At 42.5% G+C, this 26181-nt stretch overlaps 1 protein-coding gene across 7 annotated transcripts in view; it reads left to right on the top strand.

The window, feature by feature from the left end:
* pcbp4 (poly(rC) binding protein 4) overlaps window positions 1–26181 on the top strand; it is a 195710-nt gene that overhangs the window by 129578 nt on the left and 39951 nt on the right. For 6 of the 7 annotated variants that reach the window (XM_076884382.1, XM_076884381.1, XM_076884384.1 and 3 more), the window contains 4 exons: window positions 8092–8223; window positions 9880–10008; window positions 16552–16626; window positions 24682–24753. In XM_076884382.1, the coding sequence (XP_076740497.1) occupies window positions 8092–8223; window positions 9880–10008; window positions 16552–16626; window positions 24682–24753 (408 nt within the window). The remainder of the gene's footprint in view (window positions 1–8091; window positions 8224–9879; window positions 10009–16551; window positions 16627–24681; window positions 24754–26181) is intronic. The other variant, XM_076884386.1, reaches the window with a different exon arrangement.

Genomic DNA, 26181 nt, shown 5'->3' with positions numbered 1-26181 from the left:
ACGTCTTGTTGATGTAGATGTGGAGCGAACTCTGACAAACAAGCCGCGCCCGGCTGTCGGGTTATTGGTTACAAGCTCTCGCTGTGCAATCAAACACAGAACAAGTGGAGACCAAAGCACTGAATTCAGGGGAAAATATTTCAGCCACAAATGTAGAAATGTTTCCCATTAAACACACGCATACAGTGTAAGACGAAGGAAATGAGTTTGGCTGCACGCGTGCCGGTTCACGGCAGAGTGGTTTTGGCTGCAGAGAAATGAAATGTCTGACAGACATGACGCAAGCTGAGAAATTAAATCCAGGCAGATGGTATTTAAATCTTAGCAATCCTAATGGAAGATAACAAGATGGGATGGGGGGGAGGATCGGGGCAGAGAGTGGACGGTGATTTAGAGAGTGGTGGACGGGTCGCTGAAGGGATTTTAAAAAGCTGTGAAATGAGGAAGGAGTGAGAGAGAGAGGGCAGAGAGGGTTTAAAAAAGAATTGGAAGAGATAAAGAGATGAGGGAGGAGGGGGTCCTATGAAGAATTAATGAAGCTGGAAAGCAGAGAATATAAGAAAGAGGCATGAAAAGTGTCACCGAGGGATTAAATAAAGGCTGTAATCGGGGAGATCATGCACAGCCTTAGTCTTAGGACCTGCACAGGTTCAGGTGTGTGTCTGGGACGGTTGTTACCTAACACGGCATCCCGCTGCCTCCAGCATCATTCTGAGGGGATGAGTGTTTCCCATGGCGTGCAGCATCTCTGCCGTAGGGACAATATGATGCTGGAGGGCTGGGCTTCAAACTGAGACCAAAAACCAGGCTTCATCACCCAGGCCTGAGCAGGCAGGAAGTGGTTAGGCCTGACCTCAGGATAGAGGATGTCTTAGTTATTTCTGGATCTTTGGGAAGAGTTCCTTCAATTCAAAAATATGTTTTCACACAGCAGGAAGATGAGCCTGGTATCAAACGGTAGGTGTAATGAGACCATATGCTATCATTTGTTCTGAGCAGCTGCCTCAGTGATCCGACTCTTGAAAGTTTACCCAAAATGCACTTAAGGTTTGTTTTTTCCAGAAAGCAGATCAAAGCTGCAGGGTGCCAGTGCTTTGTTCCTGTTCCCTTACAACATTATATGATATATCCCATGATACTAATGCGCTGAGATGTTTATAGACAAAAAACTGACAGAAAAATGTTGATTTCTTGCCCATGTGTACACACAAACAGCATTTGGTTCAGTGGGCTCGTTGTGTAACCGTTTCATACTGAAAGATGGTCTGTATTTCACAGCCGTGCAGCCTGATATCACAAGATTGCGTTGAACCACCTCAGGCAGATGTCTGTGCACCTCTGCTAACACAGAACAGAGAGAAATTAAAGGAATGTGAACGTAAAAGAAAATTAGAATGGCTGATGGACGTGTGTGTAGTTAAACTGGGATATTAAATGTGAGATGCCATTGCTAAAAAATGCTGAAAAGAGAAATGAACGTTATAGACGTGCGGATAAATTAACACAGCATTAGAAAGAAGAGCAGAGAGGATTTTAAAAAGTAAAAAACAAATAGAAAATTAAAACCAATGAGGAGGAGAGTCCATAGAGCAGGGAAGGGGGTGGGGCAGAGCTGAGAGATGGTACTGAGAAAGGGGCTGGAGCAGGAAACGCTGCCCAGGAATGGAGATGGAACTGGAAAACAAGGTGATGAAGGCAAGATGCCTCTGGTGACCAGATGGGATAGTGGAGGAGGTAGAGGACCAGTGGCCAAGGAGGCAGAGCCTACCTGGTAGCCTAAGAGGGGGAAAGGCAACAGTGGAGACGGAGGCCTCGCAGGCGGTCACCGATAGTGAAGGACATGGGACCCCTCGGGAAGCTTAGTCGATGGCAGATGGTCCAGATGGGGCCCATCCCAAGCAATATGTTTAGGCTGCACGGGGCTCCTGGGCTTGGATTTGGCGGTGCTAGTTCACAAAGAACAGGATCTGGTGGCTCAGGGTTGTGAAGTGCAGGGAAGCTGACCTATAATTAGCTCAGGTTCAGGGAGAAGCACCTCTAAAGGAGCAGGCGGTATCCCCCAAGTCCCTGGTGAGGCCCCTGGTGGCCTGAGTCATCCCTGGGTGGAGAGACAGGCTGGGTCTCTGCGACCTTCATCCTAAAGACAGGAATGAAGGTGTCAGCCAAGGAGAACTGATGTGCAGCTGGCTAGGGTGGCGAACATTGATGTCTCCATCAAACGTGACTGCAGAGGCGGTGATTAACAGCATCTACAGGGACCGTGCTTCCTCTTAGGAGTGGGTGATGATTTGGAGGATATAGTATGCATTGCAGCAGTCGAATGGCTCCAAACTTACCTGAGGATGTGGTGCCCAGGAGCCATGGGACCCCAGGACCACAACGTGCCACATATGGGCAGGCGAGTTTGCCTGAAGATGGGCTCACGCTCAGGGGTGAGCCATGGCTTCAGTTCAACGGTCCTCTTTAAAAAGGAGAGAGCCATCCACCGCCATTCAAAAGTCTTACTGAGCGCTGGGTCCATTGCTGGTTGTATCATTCTGACAAGAGTCACAGGAGCCAGAACCCATAAGCAAGGCACTGAGGGGTCCTGGCTCCTGTGAGGATAAAGTCCAGAACATCCAAACCAGAGGCAGATAGAGAGTCACACAACAACGAACACAGAGAAACCGAACTTGGAACTAAAGGCTCATTGTTAAGGAAAAATACGAAGGAAAATCCAAGGAGTTAACAATATAAGCATCAGTCAAGAGTTTACTTTAACAAGTCCCCAAACTCAAAAACCCTCAGTCCAAGATCCAGGACCATGACAAGAACGTCTGTGATGATGGACAGATGGAAGAGTTGAGGATGGAGGACAAATATAATCCAGAGAGAACTATTAGAACTTGTTTATGGATGTGAAACCTTCTACTGCAATTTGTTTTAAAATGTGGCTAAAAATGTAGCGCAGAAATTCAGCTTCATGAAACACATCAGGGAGGGATTTAAAAAACCATCTCCTTTACACTGAGCATCAGGACAAACAGGAAGAACAACAAACTTCATCTCCAAAGAAAAACCTCCTGGTTTAAGGAACATGTGTCCAAAATAACCAACCGGGATCAAAACCGTTGGTGCCTTACCCCATTTCTGCTTCATGAACCACTTTCTGCATGCAGAGCTGGCTGTCAATTACCAGCTCTGCATGCGAGAGCGCGCACAGAAGGAGGAGAAGAGGCAGCGAAGGCTTCTGTAAGAGATTTTTGATGATATAAATAAATATGTGTTCCTGCAGAGGAGGGATTGGAGTGATTTCATTCAGACCACGTTCATCTGATGGGCAGCCCAGACAAGACGGCGCTCTGTTATTTACATTTCACATGCAACGAGGCTCCGAGTGCAGCTCGGCCTTAATTGATTTAACCAATCGTATTAGGACCAGGTGATTTGGACTGCTATTTATTACCTGAGTTAATTAAAGTCGGAGAGGGAGAGTCATACAGAACGAGGGGACGGAGGGAGATTTGGTAAAGGATGGAGGAGCAATACAGAGAGAAAAGGAAGATTTAAGCTGCCATACGCAGAGATAGTATGTAATGAGAAAAGGGGGAGAAAGTTGGGAAGAGCTGCTGAAAAGAGGAGATGCAATTAAAAAGTGAGTGAATGAGTGAAGCCTTTCTAACAGCAGTTTAGGAGGTGGAAGAGTTGTGAAGTTCAGGGCTGGATGGGTGAGCGGGAAACACTCCTGAGACTGTCCTGGACTTTCATTCAAAGAGTCAGATTCAATACAAATGACAGATAATTACTTCCTGACATTAGAACAAACATAATGTTGTCATGAGCTGATGTAAAAGCTTTTCTAACCTGTTAAAAGTATTTAGTCTTGTGAAAAATAAAATATTTGAACGTGTTTCCTGAACACTGCTTCTTCTCATTAATAAAAGACAAAGATGGCAGCTCACCTACCAACTGTACAAAACACAACAGAGTCGCCGCCTCCAACTGTGGGAAGCCACCAACTGTGCCCAGAGATAATCAGAGTCTGACTTCACCAAAGAGGGCAGCGGGCAGGGGCTGCCGAGGGGCGAGCAGGTGTAGTAAGAACTGCTCAGATATGTTCGGGCCATCAAAGAAAACGGAGCGAAACAGCACAGAAATCTGCCACCGCCACACGGTCTGGTTCAGGAGGCAGATCAGGTCATCTCCTAAGAGTGCACGCCACATATCCTAAAGCAAGATGCTGACCCCAAGTTGCTCTCTGATGCATCCATCGGGGTATAAATGTGCGTGAGTCTTAGATAAAAAAAAAAGCATAGAAAAAGTGCTTGTATGAAAAAATAATAAGTAAATAAATACATTGAAATAGTATGAATGAGGTAAGCTGTATAAAGTGTTTTGTGTGCTCAGGTAGAAAAGAACATTTCCCGTCCCTGGATGTAATTCAGGCGTTTGCAGAAACCTTTTGTTTGTTGTCCACAGGTGGCTGTGAGTCACAAACTTTCCTTTTCTTGAATAAATACCTGCAGCTTTGCATGCAGGGAAAAAAACCATTAGCACATTTCCACAGTGGATCAGTCAGGATCTGACAGTAAAGAAAGTTTGGTGGTCGTCTGTGACGGGTGGACTCCACACTTACAGGACAGACTTGTTTGTAATGAACGCTGCTCTATCTGGATAAATCCTGGCCTCGCACCTGAGCTGTCAGATTTACTCTCTCCTTTACTGATCTACACGGTTTTTTGCAGCTTCTGTTTGATTTCAACTGAATTGTCTGCGTCTGGCTCAAGAGTTTTGCACAGTGCGGTGTTTTAGACGACACGTGGTCTGCTGCCTTGACAGAATTCGGCTATTTCCGAATAAGCCTGCCAGAGTCGCCCCGGGCTGCTTCTTAATTTCCACCTGAAAGAACATCATCAGATTTTGTCAGAAGCAGCTGCAGAAGTGTAAGAGCAGAGTGGAGACCCCGGGGCCGATGAATTCACTATAAGGCTGGGTGAATATGGAAATACAATAACTCTGGGTAAGATGGAATAACAAGTCATAGCAACAAGTCAGTGATATTACTGGACCTGTTCCAAAAACCTCAGCTGCATCTGATGCAAGAGAGGAGCTAAAGAGTGCAGCATCGATTGTAGTCATAGTTGTACCAGGCAGCGTTATCGGTGCATGTGCTACATGCAGGCTTCACAGATGGAGATGACTTGTGTTATTCTAACAGATATGGTCTGGTTCTGGAGTGCAAACTGTCAAGATTTTCACCCCACACGAGCTCTATATGTTTTACTTTCATTTATTTAAAGGAGACCTGAGGCACCACCCAGATGCACTTTAACTTTTTTAATGTGATAATATTTTGATTTCACAACTGAAGTCTGAGCAGAGGACTGGAAATCAGGAGCTTACACTCACATCCACATCAGGCCGGTCAGACTGTGTAAAGCCTGCCAAGTGCAACCATTATAATAACAATATACCAGATATATACAGAAAGCACAGAGCCTAGAGGTGCACTGCTTCACTGTGATTGGCAGAAAGATTCAAATATTTCTGGGAAGTCTTCAAACGCACACATGAGAGCTTCTGGAAAGATGAAGCAAACGCGGACGAAGCGCATTCATCGGGCGCTGGATGAAACAAATCATCTGAAAGATTAGTCGAGCTTATAAACACGTCAATTAAAAGACAAAAAGAAATGTTTTGCTCATTTTGAGTAAAATTGTCTTCAAATCAGCAGTCAGATCAAATCGTGACCTTTACAAAATGTGCAAATCCATCTCAGTGAATAACTTCCAGCAGCTTGTTTTAGAACGACTGTATTTATAGCTTTACATTTTCTTGTTTAACTGTTGCGTGTGATTGCATATGTTTCTAGGATGTATTTCGAGGCTGGAGACCTTGGGAAGGAATCCTATTAGCTTCTCTAGTGGAAACCAGCAGTGATTCAGCTGAACTGTAATTTATTAGCTACAGAATTTCCAGCCTGTGTTTGACAATCTGGGTTACAAGAAGTAATTTTTCCAATGATAATGTAGCAATTCTTTTACAAAATGTGGTTACTGTGTTGAAAAGAAAGCCCACTTTTAAACGTCTGCTGGCTTTTGATGAAATGAAACCAAACCAATCAGAGCGTACGGAACGTGATCTGCTATTATCCCGACTTGAATGCCGCCTATTCATCAAACTTCACGGACCTTGACTGGGAGTAGAGAGCGCTGTGTGTGTGTGTGTGTGTGTGTGTGTGTGTGTGTGTGTGTGTGTGTGTGTGTGTGGAAGGCAGAAGTATAAACAGAGAAAGTCAAAGTCGGAGAGGGGAGTCGGTGGCAGAGAGGGGGAGACAGAGACGTTTGACCAGGGCAAATATAGTCTGTGATCTGCATCGGAATTAAAGGAACGACAGACAAGTGTGGAAGTTGTCTTTCCAATCAGCGCTAACCTTTCACAGACTGAGCTCACAGACATTAAATGCAAATATTTATTATGAGCATTAAAAAATGTCCAGTAATAGACTTTTTTTTTTTTAGTTACATAAATTAGATTAATTTGGTTTGCTGGTCTGTGCTGCAAAAGAAGCAAATAATACACTTACATGGAGACAGACTGTGCAGAGGTTTGGCACCACCTGGTTGTTTGTACTGGAGCCAGTTTGAAGAGAATAGTTGCAACTCTTAGAGGCACAGTGTTCCTTTACAAGCCTGAGACCACAGCTAGCCACGGGCTAACATCAGCAAGCCGACCGACACTGTAGGTACACAGCAGGAAGGTTATCATATAACCAAGTGCAGCAACTAAATTCACGATTAATTTCGCCATGATATGACGATATACGGGGTCATCTGAAACAGGAATGACTAGGGCATTTATCACATGGTCCATCCATCCACTCATCATGGTCTAAGTCACAGAGGAAGCAGTTCAGGAGACGCACAGATGCCCGTAGGTGTAGCAGCTCTACTCTGAGCCCCTCCTGATGAAAATCACAATCAGTTTTTTCTTTCATGAGCTGCCAGCGTTTGTCTCATTGCAGATCTTGGTTGCATTGGACTTGAATATTTTTCTGAAGCTGCTTTAGCCTCAGGTTTTGGTAATCGTCATTCCTTTAACTACTGGAGAGCGAGTTCAGTGCTGTCCTAACGTAACAGTCAGGAGCCTTCTGTTTGCAAATGGCCTCTTACATAAAAATGTGTGCTATGCAGAAGTGCATCTCACGTACTGTGCCACTACAGCTGTGACAACGCAATCCACAGATTACCTTTAATGTACTTCAGTAATCATGGCATATCATTTTAATTTACATCTGTTCATTTTCTAAGTAACTAAATAGATTTTTGGATGTGGAAGTAGTGGTGTGCTGGAGGTGGGTTGCAAAGTGGCTTGCAGAAAGCAGGTTCAGGCCACTGAGGGATCAGCTGATGTGGGTTTATCCACAGAGCTGCAGAGCCAGTCTGAAGTAACACTGTCTCATTTATTCAACACTACAAGTTTCAGTAGTGATTATTTTTGTGTGTCAAGCTTCTTTTTATATTTTTAATGACAAGAAACATGTTTAGTGGTGTTTGTTTGTTTTTTTTGGGGGGGGGGGGTCATTCCTTTTAAAGCTCAACTTCTGTTGTTTTTAGTTTTTATCTGACTTGAATCCCAACACTGGGAAGAAACAGAAAATGTATTTTTGGGATTACCAGATGTCATGAAAAGCTGAGTGAAACTGGAGCTCCAGCTCTGATCTAACTGCCATAACAGCCTCGTCTGTTCCAAAGCTTAACTCCTGAAATCCAGCTCTTTAGAAATAAATCAATACGAGGACTGAGACGTGGTTAGGAAGGATAAAAAGGTTCATCTCTGATCATCTTTGTTTGCTTACATGTTTTGGTATGCATATCCAATGGGCTGCATTCATTCTACGCTCAAAAGCAAACATTAGAAATACTGTTTGTTTAATAAGAGCTTTGTTTTCCTACAGCTCAGATGTTAAAGGGCTCGCGCTGACAGACGGTGGAAGGCAGCTCAGCAGCTGCATGCTGTTCTCCAGGCACACTGATGGATGTATCCATCGAACGGAAATACCTCGAGCCCTTTAACGACTAAATCCATCTGTTTCTTTTCTCTTAATCTCAGGACCTGACGGCCTTGGTAGCCAACGGCACGGTGACCAGCAAGCCTCCCGTCACTTTACGGTTGGTCATCCCAGCGAGCCAGTGCGGTTCCCTCATCGGCAAAGGCGGGTCTAAGATCAAGGAGATCAGAGAGGTGAGCCGCTCGACAAGATGAAGTCTCTGTCGTAAAATCGGGCATTGCAGGAACGTTTTCCACTTTCCAAGAAGACATCAAACCAGATATGAGTTACTGCTGATTAACTGCTGATTAGCTAGTGCTCGATGAACAAGAGTGAAAGACCTAAACGACTTAAATATTGGCTCCTGCTTCTGGAAAAAAAAATACACACTTTATTTTAGATTTTTAAAAATCCATACACACTGTGGGAGCATAAGTGCTGGGCCACCGACACATGAGGCCTACAGGAGCTGCTGGCCATGGAAACCCACTGTGAAGCTCCCAGCCTGCAGTTTCTGTGCTGATGTTCATGCCAGAGAAGGTTTGACTCTCCAAGTCCTGTAGTGAGATGAAGGGCTTGGTTGGTGCCTCACATCAGGTCCGGTGTCATTTACACGAACTGTGAAGCGTCTGATGACGCAGAACAGAGCCATGAAAGTTTTGTGGCTGCAGTCAGGAGGTTGGTGGTTCTGTCCCTGTCTGCTGCAGTCTGATTGGCTAATATCCTTTGGCAAGATAAATTCAGATAAATTATCTCCAATGAAATGGTGAATGCCTGAAAGTTGTTCGTGGTGCTCTACTCACAGAACGCTATTTTATTCTAATCAAAACTTGTGAAGATACAAAAAACAAAACTACATCTGATGATAAAGATATCCTTAACAAAAATGTTTACCGAGTAAAATTTACATTTTTGAGCTCTAAAAGCCCCGTTCAGTCTGTCACCCATGACCCCAGATGTCAGAGAGAGGGAGCTGTTGAGTCTTGTCCTGTTTAATTTAGGATATAAACCCAGCACCGGCGTGGAACTGACTCGCTGTCTCTAATAGTCTGTTTGAGATTTAACCAGCAGAAAGTTAATCTGCATTTTACTGAGCAGAAGCTGCTTGGGCTTGTCTGACAGAGCAGACCCTGTTTGTAACAGGCTTTAATGGGCAGCTCTGTTTACAACCTGGGCACAGTGGAGAGAATGCAAATGAATGTTATTTTAGTATACCGTGACTGGCTTCTGTGCAAGTTTGACTCAAAGGTCATAAACATCAATCCAGCAGACAGGAAGACTCAAACATGAGCTCCCATATTTAGATACTAACTTTGACCCCGACTGGATGCTTGTCAGACTGAAACCTTGTGGAATAAATCAAAAGTGTTCGTGGACAAAAGCAGGTCACCAAAGTTTTCTTTTTGATATGTAAAATACAAGGACCAGGCAATAATGTGAACACACACAGTGTGAAACAAGACCTTGAAAACTTCACAAAGGCTTCAGTGTGAATGTTGGGTCGCACATCTGACAGCATCCGCCGCAGCATGAGCCAGCTAATTAAGGGAAAATGGTAAATGGCCTGTATTTGTACAGCGCTTTACTAGATCTGAATTCCACAAGCGCTGAAACTTTTATTCATTTCGCTTTGGCTTTCTTACTAAATATCCTGAAACTACCACTTTGAATAGTCTTTGCTTAACTTTGAGTGCGTGAACTTCATGTCTATTAATATACAATCTGACACGTGACCTTCTGAGTTGTCAAAAAACACTTTTTGGGGCCTCATGTAGCATCTGACAGCATTCTCTCTGCTTATATTTTTAGGGTACAGAATCACTGCTGTGTGTGTTTCTTTGTGTGTACAGACGACAGGTGCGCAGGTTCAGGTGGCAGGTGACCTCCTCCCCAACTCCACAGAGAGAGAAGTGACGATATCAGGGAGCCAGGACGCCATCATCCAGTGTGTTAAACTCATCTGCACTGTAATCCTCGAGGTACGTGAGTGAGGCCAAACAGGAAAACTGAGTGAAATTAACGAGAAAGTACTGTAGAAAATGTTCAAATGCCTGGTTTCCACAAAGCTGTGAAGTTTGGGGCTGAAAACCAGAGCCTGTGTGGAAACTCCAACAGCTGCAGTTCCGCTAAAGGCCACTCGGGGGTGGCTCCAGCAGTGAGTCAGTCCCCATAGACTCCCGTGTTAAAACTTTACAGCAGAAATAAACATGTTTACAACCTGGTACAAAAACCATTTTGGTCTCTATGGAGATTTTCCCTCTTCATAACATCATTAGGGGCGTGGCCTCTCTGACTAAGAGGTGAATGGTGACACAGGCGGTCATAGCTGCTAGCTGTCTGCTAGGCTTCACCTCAACTAACTGGAGTCAGCGAACGTGTTTGTGGAGCCTTTTAGAGGATTTTTAATTATCTGACCAATGATATGGCTGCTGTGGGGCTAGTTGTATTAACAGATCGTCCAAAAAGTGTGACCTCCTTCTAGGATTTTATATTTTTACATGGTGTCTGTGTTTGTGTGAGGGAAGCATGCAGTCTATTGATGTTGCTTGCTAACCTGATGACTTAGCAGACCCTAAAAAACCTTTTATCTGCAGAGAAATGAAATGCAAGGTGTGAAAAAGCAAGGCGTTAAAGGTGTTTGAGGCAGTGATGAACCTTCTGGCTCCATTAAACATGATATTACGTTAGCTAAAATACTAACGTTGAGGTTTTAAAATACTAGTTGGTGACATCAGAGTGTCTCCATTCATTGCATACAGTCTGTGGCTGATGCTCTGCAGGTTCATCACTGCCTCAAACACCTTTAACGCTGCTTTTTCAGCATTCCTGTTTTCACACATTGCAGCTGCTTTGGTGCACATTTCTCCTCAGTGCAAGTTTTTGTTTTTTGGATGTGTGCATTATCTGGTGGGTGGTTGCTATGACAACAGCCTTATGTGCCTTCATCCTTTTCTAAGCTAACCTTTACACCTTAATAATTAGTCAAAATGTCTGACATCATCTTACGTGATTAGTTCAAGGCTTTCTCTTCGTATCGGTATTTCTAGATTTGTCATTTTGTGACACGAGCATCATCGCCATCCTTCCCTGATCTATTATTACCATCACACTCGTGACACTCAAGACACAAAGCTTTTTTCTTCATCTGATGCAACCTGATGCTAATTTTGAAATAACAGAGCCGCAGGAGTGATTCTTTTAAAAATTTATGCAGCGGCTCTGTAATGATGCACACTCGTCTGCGCTTTATTACCACTACATTACATTTTTGTGAGATTTCGTGCTCCTTTCCAATAATCTTCAAAATGGAAACAGTAAAATTTATAATTCATGATTGTATTATAATTAATCAGAGACTGCAGTCATTAAGGAGAGCACGTCTCGAGGATTAGAAGCAGAAACTGAGAAATCAAAGGCTTCAGGAGCTTATTGGTATTCCAAGCACCTTAATCTGCGATGAGAAAGGAGGAGCAGAAAAGAAATAAAAATGCTGACCTTATTTAAACTTCATTCACTTTCAAGTGCTGGTACTTACTGTCAATGTGAAGTTGCATGCCTCCATTCACACTTTGTTTGATCTCAGTAAGAAATCTTTTGATGTACTTTGGTCCTCTGATGGACTGTTGTCTCCCTGCCGTCCACCCTGTGCATGCTTGGAAGTGATGCATCCAAACAGCACGTTGGGATAAATGAATGAGAAATCTATTTTTCTGTGAAGTCCTGTTGTCGGACGTAGAGTAGAGGTTTCTGCTGCAGCTTCACTTTATTCCACGGTGAATTTAGAGGGAACGAAATCTCAGAACTCAACAAAAATGCCAATGTAGACGGAAAAAAATTGATTCTGTTCATCTGGACGTAGTGTTTTCAGTCTCAGCTGACTGCAGGTTTTCCCAACCTTATATAAAGTACCTGAACTGCTCAGACAGCCAGCTCTCAGCCAAAGCGCCCATGTCCCCAACTTTAAGCCTTAATACATTTAAAAATAAAAAAGACAAAGACAAACTATCCCACGTACAGTTGTTATATTATAAAGTGTAAATATGTTTGTTTGTTTGTTTGTTTTCTGGTGAAATTTTGGATGTTTTACCACGAGAGTCAGTTAGCACTGCCTCAAGTGGACATTACAGGAACTGCATTGTTTTTGTACTTTTAAACTTCCTTTTTTTCCCTTTTTATTGTAAAAACTCAATCCATGAAGACAAAATATATGTATCACTTAAACTGTAAAGTAATAGCGGGGTACTGAGGTAGGAACAATATCCTCATATATTAAAGCATTAATCAGCATTGCGTCATTATAATGGCAGGTTATCACATTGTTACCAGGATATATTTCTGTCTGCCTCACAGACGTGTGTGTTTGCACATTTTTACCCCAGTTCTAGCCTCTTGTTACCCACTTACTTATATTTGAGTGCTGTTGATACTAGGGCTGCCACGATTTGTCGACAAAATCGTTGACGACTAATTCAATAGTCGACGCGTCGTTTGAACCTTGTAAGATCCTGAAAGACGCTGGAATAAGTAGTAGGATTTAAGAGGGTAATAACAGACTGAAACAGAAGATGGCAGCAATGCATCTACAAGGATGCCAAAGTTAAGTCTGGGAGCATAAAGAAGAATAATGTCCAATGCAAAATCTGCACAATGGAACTTGCCTTCCATGGCGGCACGACGGCGATGCACGAGCATCTGAAAAGGAAGCACGTCATGGCTTCTGATGACGAAGTGGTACAGTCATCTCAGTAAGCGAATTGGCTAGTTAGCTGCTAACATTAGCGTAAACAGCGAGCTACTTACTCATATTGATAGCTGTAAATGTTACGTTACAGTACTGCAAAAAAATATGTTCGTCTTCAATGGACTTTGTCACCAACAACTTGCACACATCGGCACACAATTTGGGGGCCTTTCGGTTTGTTGCTACAATCTGCAAATTTCACTAAAGGTTTAATAAACTATCATCTTGTCTTTATTTTTAGTTAGCACATACCTTAAACACTTCCAGCTGTAAGCTAATGATAGTTATATAAGATCAGATGCATGCTGGTGCAATAAGCTGTAGTTTTACGTCCAATGGATGCATGATCTGATTAGTCGATTAGACTAGTCGACTATCAAAATAATAGTTTGTGGCAGCCCTAGTTGATACAAGAGTGGGATGGATATTGGACATTACTTTGGAAAGTAAGCGATTTCCACAGATTACCTTCTTGTATCTTAATGCCCTACTATTACCATAAAAACTATAAGAGAAAGCATTTATAAAATGCACACATAAATGAAAAATATAAAGGCTGAAGTAAATATGAATTATCAACATGCAGGGCCCGTGATGTGAGAAATCCCAGTCTCTGGGGTCCACCGGTCACCCCCCCCCCACCTCTGTGCAAACTGTGAATGAGTGTGAGGGGGAATCCTGTTCTGCAAAGCCAAATGTTTTGCAGAATATGTGAAAACTTGTTTCATTTGATTACGTATTCATATTTAAATTGAGCGCTGACAGGTCATCATTAAGAATCTCATCAGCTAAAACAATTAGCCTAGACTCTCTGGGTGTATCCTACAACCAGAACTTAATGAGCTGCAGTGGATCGCAGCATGATGAATATGACATTAGTAGAGTGCCTGTGTAATAAAAGCGCTCAGCATGCAGCAGGAAAAGCCGTGATTCCCTCATTTCAACCGCATCAGCAATTCAGACAAACACAACAATCCAGCAGCACAGCAAGTTTAAATAAGAGCCACTTGGCTTTTATGATGTTGTGCAGCAATAATGAAATAAACTCATGTTGCTGCTTAATGTCCCTTTGATGTCTCCCTGTTGCACCAAACACACAATAAGATAAAAATGGATGAAACATTAGCCGACACTTGATGATCAGTCACTCAGAGAATGTACTGTACAGGCTTAATAGGCTTAATATCCCAAATTAAATATAAAGCACGGTTGTTTCCCAGCCTCTGAAGTATTGAACCCCCTTCTGCTTCTATAAAAAATGATAGTTTTCAGCAGCAAAACTTATCACATATTAAATGATGAGCTTTATGCATTTAAAGATCTATCTCGTAGTCTTTTTAACTAAATCCTTCCAAGTTGGAAAAACATAAAAGCATATCTGTAATGTTAGAGGTTCTGCTGTTCTCCTGCAGCCAGAACTGCCATCCACTATTTTTTGGGTGACCACAGTTGGTGCAACTATCAGCAATCAATCAATTTAGTGCCCTTACTATATAACCACTGATGGTTTTTGCTTAGATTATGGCATCAGTGAAGTGGACCTACCACTCCGATGTCGTCACTACTGTGTATTAATGTGTATGTCCAAAAAAAAATCCCCCACTGCAAGCTCGGGTCCTCAGCCAGAGGCCTGGGAGCTCTACTGGACAGAGATCTCGGATGTTGTTCCTGGGATCTGCAGGAGCCACTCCCCTAGCTTTGGGGTCACTGCACCGAGTGCTGCGATTACAACGGTTACCTTCACTCTCCGCATCTTCTTGAGCTGCTCTTTCAGCCATTGGTACTTCCCAGGTTCTCATGTTCCTTCTTCTTGACGTTGCTATCACTCGGTATCGCTACATCTATCACTACGGGTCTCTTCCTCTGCTGGTTCACTACTACACTACAGTTCGTCTTGTGATTGGAAGGTTGCCGGTTCGAGCCCCGGCTCGTACAGTCTTGGTCACTGTGTCCTTGGGCAAGACATTTCACCTACCGCCTACTGGTGATGGCCAGAGGGGCCGATGGTGCGATATGGCAGCCTCGCTTCTGTCAGTCTGCCCCAGGGCAGCTGTACCTGTAGCTGCCTCCACCAGTGTGTGAATGTGAGTGTAAATGAATAGTGGAATTGTGAAGCGCTTTGAGGGTCTCGAAAAGCGCTATAGAAATGCAATCCATCATTAATTATATCATCAGTTATATCGTTATTGCAAATTTTCAAATGTATATCGTGATAAATATTTTTGGTCATATCGCCCTGCTCTAGTGGTAGTAGGGACTGTCCAGATGTCACATCTTCTAGTAGACTTTCAGAGGATGCTTCACGTAGTCTTCGTAATCGGCCAGGAGGATCCAGGGTAGAGCTGTTATCCATTATCTCAGGTCAGCCGCTCTCGCACTCAAGGCCTTCAACGCACCAGTTGTTCTTGGGGTTTGGTGTCCAGTCTCAGAGGGTAGGGCTGATGATATCTCCCACCTCAAAAGTCAAGGAAACCACAGGACACATCCAAAAATGTTTCATCACAACGCTGGTAAAATGTTGCCTTGGTGGTTAAAATTTAAACAGGGTAATGACAAAAAGTACCTTTAACCCATATCGCAAGCTCATCCCTAAACTAACCAAGTAGTTTTTAGTGTTAAACCCAATCTATTAAACACAAGCGCCTCAATGGGGAGTCAGATTTGTAAGTTATTATTCCAACACTCGCCTTCCAATGTTTCAACACTGATTTCATGCTAAAGATATAAAGCAGCTGGTTTTGCCCTTGAATAACAGTGAGACACACACACAATGGTAAAACACAGCTCAGCACTACAATTGACTTTCTATTGACGTTGCTTTCACAGATGCCAGCCAGTGTTGGGGAGTAACGGAGTACATGTACCAGCATTACATACTTAAAATACAAAATATGAGTAACTGTATTCCGTTACAGTTACCGTTTAAAAAGGTGGTATTCAGAATACAGTTACTTTGTTGAAATAAATGGATTACACGGCGGTCTTTTCCTGTTTCATATGCTCGGCTGTGTCCTCTCTGTTTTTGGTAATTCCAGGCCGGTGGAAACCCAAACAAAACACACATTAAGAGGCTCTGATGTCTGTGTCTCAATCTCATGGCCCATGTCTCCTCTACTTGTGCCCCGAATAGTGATGTGAAGAAATATTTTTAAAAATTATTATTCAAAAAATGATTTAATATGAAGGCAATAGGCAGAGTGTTACAGGCATCGCCCTAAAGAAAGTACGAGCTGTCATGGAGCAGAAACGGGAGCTGGAAGCATGTAAATATAATAATAACCACTGCAGCCAAACAGAGAGCCTGACGAGCCCAGCTGTAAGTAAGCTGTTAAGACTCAACTGTACGCTGCGTTTGTGTTTTCCTCCGAAATAATAAGTTCCAGAATAGTTTTCTACACGAGATCGCTGCAAAAAGTGCAGCCTTACCTAATGTCCACCTACTGTTACTCATTTATATTAAGATTTAAACATCTGGTTGGTGTTGGTGTGGAGAGTAACCTTCAGTAATACTAATAAATCACACAGCAATAGGACATTAATGTAGTTGTAAAAAGCATGATAATATAAAAAGTAAATATATAAAGTATATATATACATAAAGTAATCCAAAGTATTCAGAATATTCGTCATATAATCTGTAGTGGAATACATTTTAGAGGTAACCTTCCCAACGCTGATGCCAGCACATAATTGGACCCCATTATTTGCCACCACCACCTTAAGATTCTTCATATGTTTGTGCCTATAACCTCACCTCTGACTGTCTTTTCTTTATCTGTAGTCTCCACCAAAAGGAGCGACTATTCCATACCGACCCAGCCCGACTCCGGGAACTGTACTGCTGGCAGGAAACCAGGTAAGCTGTTGGAGAATGATGGTAATTAACATCCTGCTGGAAATCATGTACCACTGTAAAGGTCCTTCAGATGAACCGTAACAGGGAGCAAAACATAAAATATGCAAGACGGCAGGAAAATGATAGATGGAGCAGACAGAACAAAATAATGCAGGTATCCGGTGATGAAAGTAGTATGAGAGTGGCAGAATAAAGGAAATGATTAATGAAAGCAGAACAAACAGATTTATAGACGGAAGAAAATCAGGTAACAGAAGGAAGCATGAAAGGAGGAGAGGCAGAGATGTTGGTGAGAGAGGCACGGGCGGACGGATTAATGGGTCAGATAGACGCGTAGATGAAGGGGATTTAGGGAGGTATGAAGAAATGATGGATGTATGGGAGTACTGAGGAAGAGATGGAGGAGTGGACGGATGAGTGAGTCGATACATAATTTATTATTCAAGAATATGCTTTGGTTTGCAATTTCAGTGTCAGACAGAATACCCACATGGTCGCTTACCCTCTTATGTTTTTTCCATGCACAGACACAGTCATGTTTCCATCTTTTCAGAGGAGATCAAACTGCCTTACTTTAATTTCCTGGATGTAGACTAAACTTAATCTAGAACAGCAATTTCCTTCAAATGGCTCAACAGGCAACTTTTGGTCCTCACAAAAAACCGAGGTCCCCGCAAGTCATTAAATAGATTTATGTCCCCACAACATCAGTAATACAAGTATGGATGTGTACACACACACAGTCCACTTGCTAAGTTGTAGGGTGTAGGCGGCTCCTGTCACACCAGTTCAGTATGATAAAATGATGCTTTTTTATGACGACTCACAATTCTTAAGTATTCACTAGAGAAAACATTTGTCGCTGCTGGAGAGGAAACCTTGGTTTGTCTGTGTTTCTGTGAATGAATTTGTTGGATTGGAACGTTTTCACCAAATTCTACTATATATGATTTTTATTTCCAGACCAGATTGTTATCTCTTCCAGGGAAGTCATGTGATCATCCATTTGATAGCATCCTTGAAAGGCTGGGGATGGATTTGAACAAATATGGGGACTGGTTGAACTTGATTCACTTTTAGATACAATCTGATTCTATAACCAGGAATTTGTGGAAAATGGTTTTTGTTCCAAAATAGGGCAAAACTTTGCATCATGTAAGATCAGATGGACATCTATCAGGTCATTGGTGACCCATCTAAGGCTACGATTAAGATATTGTTTGTTTGTAGCTGAACTTTTCCTTGTTTGGAACACCTCATAATGGAAAGACACTGGTGTCAAATATATTTGAGTTCAACTTAAAACTATCTTGTAGTTTCTATAAATTTGCCTTAGACATGTTTGGGCTGGTGCCCTGGTGCATATTACATGATCGGTGATCTCAAAATTAACTTAGATTTTCCTTCAAAGGTCTTAATATTTTTTACAAAATGTGCATGAAACACTTAATTTTGTTGTGACATCTTTTATTCAGGTAAGAAAAACAAGGTTGCACAAATAGGATGCAATCTGCAATCGATGTAGAAAACCTGAAAAATGAAATTAGATGTTTGTCTGCAGATTCGAAGGTAATCAGTGGGAAGCCACCTCGTAGTAAAAACAAAACAATGGATTTGCTGTCTTAAAGATAATTTAAAGTAAAGATATAATAAGAAACGATGCTTTTTGCCTTCTTACCACTTATTCTGCCAAGATGCTCTTCAGGCTGCAGGGATTGATTGTCAGTATAATCACATCAAGTCCCATTTCTGACGATTACACTGTCTATTGGGGATCTTCAGATTAAACCAATAACTCATTGTAATAGATCACCATGTGGAACTGATTTAGGTAATTGTATCATGGTGTTAGAGGATTATAGTCAAGGTTGGAAAGGAAAATCTAGATTATTTATTGATAAAATCAACAGGCCTGTGCCTACCTCTTTTATAAAGGCGCCGGTCCACTCAGTTTGGTTGCCGGGTCTCACGCCTGTCTGTCTGACCACCACGGACCACCGAATTTCTCCGTCTACACCTCCAATTCTCTCCCTCCTCAACCACCGGACGAAGCCCCCAAATGTTAAGGTTCAAATATTGAGGAAGGAGAGTACAAACAACCATGGTCCAAGAGCTTGGTCAAACAATTGATTTTAATTAAATACACGCGTGGGAAGACCAGCTCCGTTCGCAGACAGCGCTGATTTCCAACCAATCAAAGCGTAAACAGATTTTTTATACCATCAGGGTTTGAATTTAATGACGCCCGCTCATGCGTCATCAGATACAATATTTGCATACGTCAATTCAAAACCACAATGACTTTTAACACAGTTTGAAAAGGAACATTGTCTCTGTCTTCATGGCAGATGTTTCCTGTCAACCCGCTTCTCCAAACCCGCAGTTACAGGACAACATGATTAACCTCTCACCTATAAATGATTCTCTCTAACTGAGTGTGAGTGTGTGTGTGTGTGTGTGTCGTCCTTAAATGCTCTCTCATCTCACCCGTTGCACTTCTGACTTTTCACCAGAACAGAGGCTCATCCTTACATGTAATCCTCAGAATAACCTGCACTTAGACCCTGCTTTCGGTTTCAGTTCTGCAACAGGCACACTCTGCAAACCTGCAATTTCCTGTCAGCCTGTGGCTTTCTGAAAGACACACACTGTTTAAACATCTGAATGCAATATCAATACTGTAGATTATATTATTAATCTGGACAATAGCAGCAAAATAATTTCCCTGATCTCCACACAGCCTAATAATGTTTCTCCAAGTGTTATTGAACAAAAACAGCACATATTTTACTTGTTTGCATTTGCAGAGTTTACAAATGAAACTGTGACATCTACTAAAATAAATGCTCAGTGATGCTGAGCGCCATAAACCCCAACCTAAACGTTCCTGCATTTACAGAAAGTATTAATCGACAGAGAAAAACATGTTCTGGGTAGAAGTGGCTCAACATTTAGCCCAAGGCTGCTCCAGTGTAAACACAGGTAGAGGATTTTATATCTTTCTAAGTTTCTTAGTCCTGGGGAAAGTCCCTGCAGTGAAATGACAGCTAGAAGCACGAGAAGCTGCTGTTAAGACTCTTTGTGCCTCTGCTAGCTTAAGTCTGGGAGTCTCTTGGCCCTTTGACAGTCAGTAGAAACACATTTATGGCCCTTTGTGAGTCACTGTGTTACGGCTGTGCTACAAAATCTCTCTGTGTGTTTCTTTAAGCGTAACCCCAGAGATTCCCAGCGTACCGCAGTCACATCCTTCCCGTTTAACCCGTTGACCTTGTAAAGTTGTTCTTGTTGAGCTTGGATTACACCACTGTTATTGACTCTTATCGACAAGGCACAAACTGGAAATGTGGTCGTCCAGATTTCTAAAGAAACTGAAGCTACAGAAGCACAAGCAGCATGTTTCGTTCCTCAGAATCATCCAGATTCTGCTACATTTAATTTTTCATCAAACCCAACACACCAGAGGAAGACAGCCTGAAGATGCTGAGTTGGGGCTAAAAGCTCACAGGTCAGGCGGTGGTGACAACAAACATCTCTCCTTCTAGAGACCCAGTTAGCATGAATGCAGCCTTCCTGTGTGCTGATAGGTTGATTTGGCTTAGTGACAAAGAACAGCTTCATGGTTTGTAGCATTTGGTGATTTATGAATATAAAACAGAAAAAGACTTCATGATAATCGACGTGATTGTTAAAATTGAAACAGCCTCAGAATTGCGAGCAAGATCATTTTGCACTGAGTACAGGGAGTGCAGAATTATTAGGTAAATGAGTATTTTGTCCACATCATCCTCTTCATGCATGTTGTCTTACTCCAAGCTGTATAGCCTCGAAAGCCTACTACCAATTAAGCATATTAGGTGATGTGCATCTCTGTAATGAGAAGGGGTGTGGTCTAATGACATCAACACCCTATATCAGGTGTGCATAATTATTAGGCAACGTCCTTTCCTTTGGCAAAATGGGTCAAAAGAAGGACTTGACAGGCTCAGAAAAGTCAAAAATAGTGAGATATCTTGCAGAGGGATGCAGCAGTCTCAAAATTGCAAAGCTTCTGAAGCGTGATCATCGAACAATCAAGCGTTTCATTCAAAATAGTCAACAGGGTCGCAAGAAGCGTGTGGAAAAACCAAGGCGCAAAATAACTGCCCATGAACTGAGAAAAGTCAAGCGTGCAGCTGCCAAGATGCCACTTGCCACCAGTTTGGCCATATTTCAGAGCTGCAACATCACTGGAGTGCCCAAAAGCACAAGGTGTGCAATACTCAGAGACATGGCCAAGGTAAGAAAGGCTGAAAGACGACCACCACTGAACAAGACACACAAGCTGAAACGTCAAGACTGGGCCAAGAAATATCCCAAGACTGGTTTTTCTAAGGTTTTATGGACTGATGAAATGAGAGTGAGTCTTGATGGGCCAGATGGATGGGCCCGTGGCTGGATTGGTAAAGGGCAGAGAGCTCCAGTCCCACTCAGACGCCAGCAAGGTGGAGGTGGAGTACTGGTTTGGGCTGGTATCATCAAAGATGAGCTTGTGGGGCCTTTTCGGGTTGAGGATGGAGTCAAGCTCAACTCCCAGTCCTACTGCCAGTTTCTGGAAGACACCTTCTTCAAGCAGTGGTACAGGAAGAAGTCTGCATCCTTCAAGAAAAACATGATTTTCATGCAGGACAATGCTCCATCACACGCGTCCAAGTACTCCACAGCGTGGCTGGCAAGAAAGGGTATAAAAGAAGAAAAACTAATGACATGGCCTCCTTGTTCACCTGATCTGAACCCCATTGAGAACCTGTGGTCCATCATCAAATGTGAGATTTACAAGGAAGGAAAACAGTACACCTCTCTGAACAGTGTCTGGGAGGCTGTGGTTGCTGCTGCACGCAATGTTGATGGTGAACAGATCAAAACACTGACAGAATCCATGGATGGCAGGCTTTTGAGTGTCCTTGCAAAGAAAGGTGGCTATATTGGTCGCTGATTTGTTTTTGTTTTGTTTTTGAATGTCAGAAATGTATATTTGTGAATGTGGAGATGTTATATTGGTTTCACTGGTAAAAATAAATCATTGAAATGGGTATATATTTGTTTTATATATATATAATATATATAAAAACAAATATATATATATATATATATATATATATATATATATATATATATATATAATATATATTTATATATATATAAATATATATTATATATATATTATATATATATATAATATATATATAATATATATTTATATATATATAAATATATATTTGTTTTTTGTTAAGTTGCCTAATAATTCTGCACAGTAATAGTCACCTGCACACACAGATATCCCCCTAAAACTAAAAACTACTTCCAAAAACATTCAGCTTTGATATTAATGAGTTTTTTGGGTTCATTGAGAACATGGTTGTTGTTCAATAATAACATTATTCCTCAAAAATACAACTTGCCTAATAATTCTGCACTCCCTGTATGCTCATCTCATGCTTGCATACTTTAAGAGCCACAGAAATAATAAGTTCACTGATATCATTGAATACTAAATGTGGATATTAACTGTTATGAGCCTGATATTTGTCACCCTGGTGTTGTTTTTGTAAACCAGAGAATTGAACTGAATGAAAGCTGAATGATCCAAATATTCTGACCTCGTTTGCCCCCAATTAGCACTTTCTGCTCACGCATAACAAAACCAAAGTAGAAAAATCCTGCACGATTTCTCCCTGTAGGGTTTTCAAAGTACCTTGAATTCTGAAAAGTTTGCTTTGAAAACTCTGATGCTTAATTGGTTGCAGAAATCTTGCCGTGTGCGCTCAGGCTCGACGGTGCATCGGAGCTTAGCAGCGCGCAGGTTGTCATTTGGTCAGTCCGAGACCTGCATGATTTTTATTTTTCCCTAAGAGAGTGGCACAACTGAGATCTGTCTGTACTTGGTCACACATCACTGGACTGCAGCACAGATTGTTTGGAGATTGACTTGGACGTCTCTCTGCGTAGTTGTCTGGGGCATTTGGTTATTTGTGGATGAACTCTGAGGCGCTGCTGCAGTCAGCGGTGGGACAGTTTGTATTTCATCAACTCGAAACCCTAAAATCTCATGTAAAGTAAAATCAATGCTGAAGAAGATTCAATAAAACAAGGTCCTTTATAACTTTAGTGCATCAAAGTTTTCCACCAGCACTTTAGTTTAAGTGACAGAGACAGAAATCAGTCGTTGTGTTTGCTTGTTATTCTGCAGAGCTGCATATTTGAACAAAAGCTCAAGCTAGACGGAGTCTAAAGAAACCCTTTCATGTCCTCAGTTTAACGTTTGGGGAAAGCTAGTTTACTATAAGCCAAGATCAGTGAGATTACTACTGCACTGATGCTTCCTACACTGATTTCCAGTGAGTGGCAGGTTGCAAACTTTAGACACAATTATGACATCTTAGATTAGCTTGTCGGACCTCCGGTCACAACATTACGTTCATTCAGTTTTATTTTTTATACCTGCAAAGACAAAAATGATGGAAGCCCAACAAGGTAACAGTAGAGAGGAAAAACATCCCTTTTAACAAGAAACGAATAATAAAAACATTGAGACAGAGATGGTTCGTTTACCAGATGAATAAATTAGATGGAAAAATCAAGATTAGTTGTAAAGAAAACATTTGAGAATAATGGAATCAAATCATTTTACAAATACTCCATTAATCACAGCCTTCAATAACCAAAACATGTTTAAAAGTGTGGAACTGTGAGTAACTTCAGACACAGAACCTCAGACTGCAGCGTTTTTGGTTGTTTGTACACATGCGTGTGCAGGACGCGTTAATGCTTCAGTACATGCCACTTTATTTCACTACAGTCTACATGACATTAGCAAAGTACTGCAGAACCATCTGCTTCACTTTCCACCTCATTTACAACAGAAAGAGGCCGGGGCGCTGTATAAGAGCCAAGAACCAATCACTAGCTGGCGTGAAATATTAATATTTTAAACGAATGGCGTTATTAGTGCTGCGTAGCAGAGGAGTAACGTTGAAACGTCTAGTTGGCCGATCGCACACGTCACTAAAGCGTGACGTCGCTGTTCCGTTTCATGCGTTCCTTCTCTGGTTTTCAGCGTCGCCACCTTGAGCCGGCCGTTGGTGTGGGGGGGGGGCTATAAAAATAAGACTGATGCAAATTGAATCTCAGCCATCTTGTTAAAACAAATGACTTGTTAAAACAAGTCATTTCAGTGCATCTCCAGGCAGTTTGGCCTTTGGAGACGGTCTCAGTGGTCCGACAGCATCGGCACACCTTTGGCGTCACGCTGCCTTCACGCTGCCACATGGCAGTTTTCTTTCAGAGAATGATAAAGTATTTATTCTGCTCCACTTCATCTTCTCATCTAGCAGTAAATGGGAAACTAAATGAACTCTTGATGGTTTCTTACTGATTTCTGCTTCTCATTGCAGAATCACATGGAAAACCTGTTTTTGTTACTTGTTCTGTGCGTCTGGTCTTTGCTGGCTTTACCTTTGCTTTTCAAAATGTCTTACAAATAAATACACAATGACTCTGAGCTCTTGCAGCAGCAGAGGAAACACTTATGTAATCAGCTGAGTAACACTGCTCACATGAGGTTAAAGCAACTTACAGCCGATTCAGTGACATAAAGAAAATAGTTTTTAAGGACACTTAAAATTGTGTTAATTATTAAATTAACACAATTATTGCTGCTTTTACAGTTAGTGAGACATTGTTGGTATAATGCTTTCATAAGTATGATAATAATTGTTTCTTTATAAGGTAAAAGCTGGGATCAGTTTCAGTTCCTTTACGTAGTCTTACTAACTCAAGTTTAATAGTCTCATGAGGTGACTGTGCATGACTTTAATTTCTAGGGGAGATTTGACCCAGCTTGACATTAGTTAGTGTGTAACAGTGTCCACGCCTCACACAGGTTTAGCTGTACGTCGAACAGCTGTGGCGATGAAGGATCCCGAGCCGCTCTGCAGTGACCAGGTTGTTCATGTTTGATCAGTTCTGAGCTCTAACCGTGGCGTTGACTCTGCTTGTGTCTCTCTGTGCCGGCTGAAGGTGTTCGAGGCTTCAGACTTTGGCTCTCACCCCCTGTTCTCAGTGGCACAGGGAGGAGTGGACCTGCAGCAAGTGAGTATGGCCGCCTGGGGGCAAGGGTCGAGGGTCAAAGGTCACTGCATCACTGCCTTTGTTTCCATCTACCAACGAGCTGCTTTGACTGGAAGCTGGGCTGGAAAGATGGAAACATTTAGAGCTGCAGTCAGCTGCTCCAGACTGAAATGTGTTCACTATACGATGTAATGAGAAGCCCTGCAAACATTTGTAAAAGTTTAATGATTTAATTTTGCGAGTACAAATATATGCACTGCTCAAAAGATTAGAGAACACACTGAAAACACATCTATCAGCACTGATATGGACTCAGCGTTAGGAATGAAAGGACCTGCACAGCTCTGAAAATCAAAGTGATGATGCATCAGGCTAGCCACTGCAGCAACTCCAAACGGTACTCAGCAGTTTGTCCACGTGCTTGTCTTGTATGCTTGTCTGAAAATGGCGGCGCACGCTCCTAATACGATGAACGGTGTCCTGGGGGATGTCCTCCTAGATCAGGACAGTCTGAGGGGCAACCTGGTGACATCCAAGAGGTCTTCTATTAGATTTAGATCAGACGAGCCCGAGGACCATCGGTGGCATCGATTCCTTCATCCTCCAGGAACTGCCTGCACGCTCTCACCACATGTCGTACACCAGGAGGAACCCAGGACACACTGCACCAGCGCCATACCTGATGGCAGTCAGGGTGCTGCTGCCTGGCCTGTACAGGCCTGTGCGTCCATCGCTGATTGACCACCAAACACTCACGCTGAGCGATCTTACAGACATAACGTTCTCCATGAGAGCGTTCCACGTCTGTCACGTGTGCTCAGGGTGAACCTGCTCTCATTTCTGAGAAACTCAGGGCATCTGCTGTGGACCTGCCACTGCTGGTATTCTACGGCCAACGGGGCTCCGTAGTCCCGGGCCGAGAGCACAGGGCCTACTGATGGCCCTCAAGACACAAGACACACCTTCATGAAGTCTGTGTCTGATTGTTTGGTCAGAGACGTTCACACCGGTGGCCTGCTGGAGTTCATTTTCTTGGGCTCATCCTGTTTCTGCACGGTTGAACCTGCAGCCGTGTCCCACAATCTTTGGGCCATTTTGGGAGAACGCCTACTGGCTGCCCCTCCCTGAGCCTGCTTCTTTTGGAGCACCCAGTGCTACTCATGAGAGATGACCTGTCATTGGAGGATCAAGACAAATAAGGTCCCAAACCTTGGGTTTGGCTGCAAATACTAGTAGAAAGGAGTAGAAAAATCTGACTAAACTAAAAGATTTGACAAAGTTTCAAACGTGACGTGTTTGGCAAAAGTTCATAGAACAATATAAAAGTTCCTGAAAAACTCTTTCAAGTGTCTTTATTTGCAAAGTCCTCAGTTTGCTGTTTTATGCAATTCTATTCACATAACTCGAATTTTTCTCAGGATAATTATGTCGTTTTTCAGCTGCACTCAA

The sequence above is a fragment of the Maylandia zebra genome, linkage group LG5 (genome assembly GCF_041146795.1).
Source record: "Maylandia zebra isolate NMK-2024a linkage group LG5, Mzebra_GT3a, whole genome shotgun sequence".
NCBI lineage: Eukaryota > Metazoa > Chordata > Actinopteri > Cichliformes > Cichlidae > Maylandia > Maylandia zebra.
Note: the sequence above shows the minus strand (reverse complement) of the source record. Positions and strands in the feature narration are given on the sequence as shown.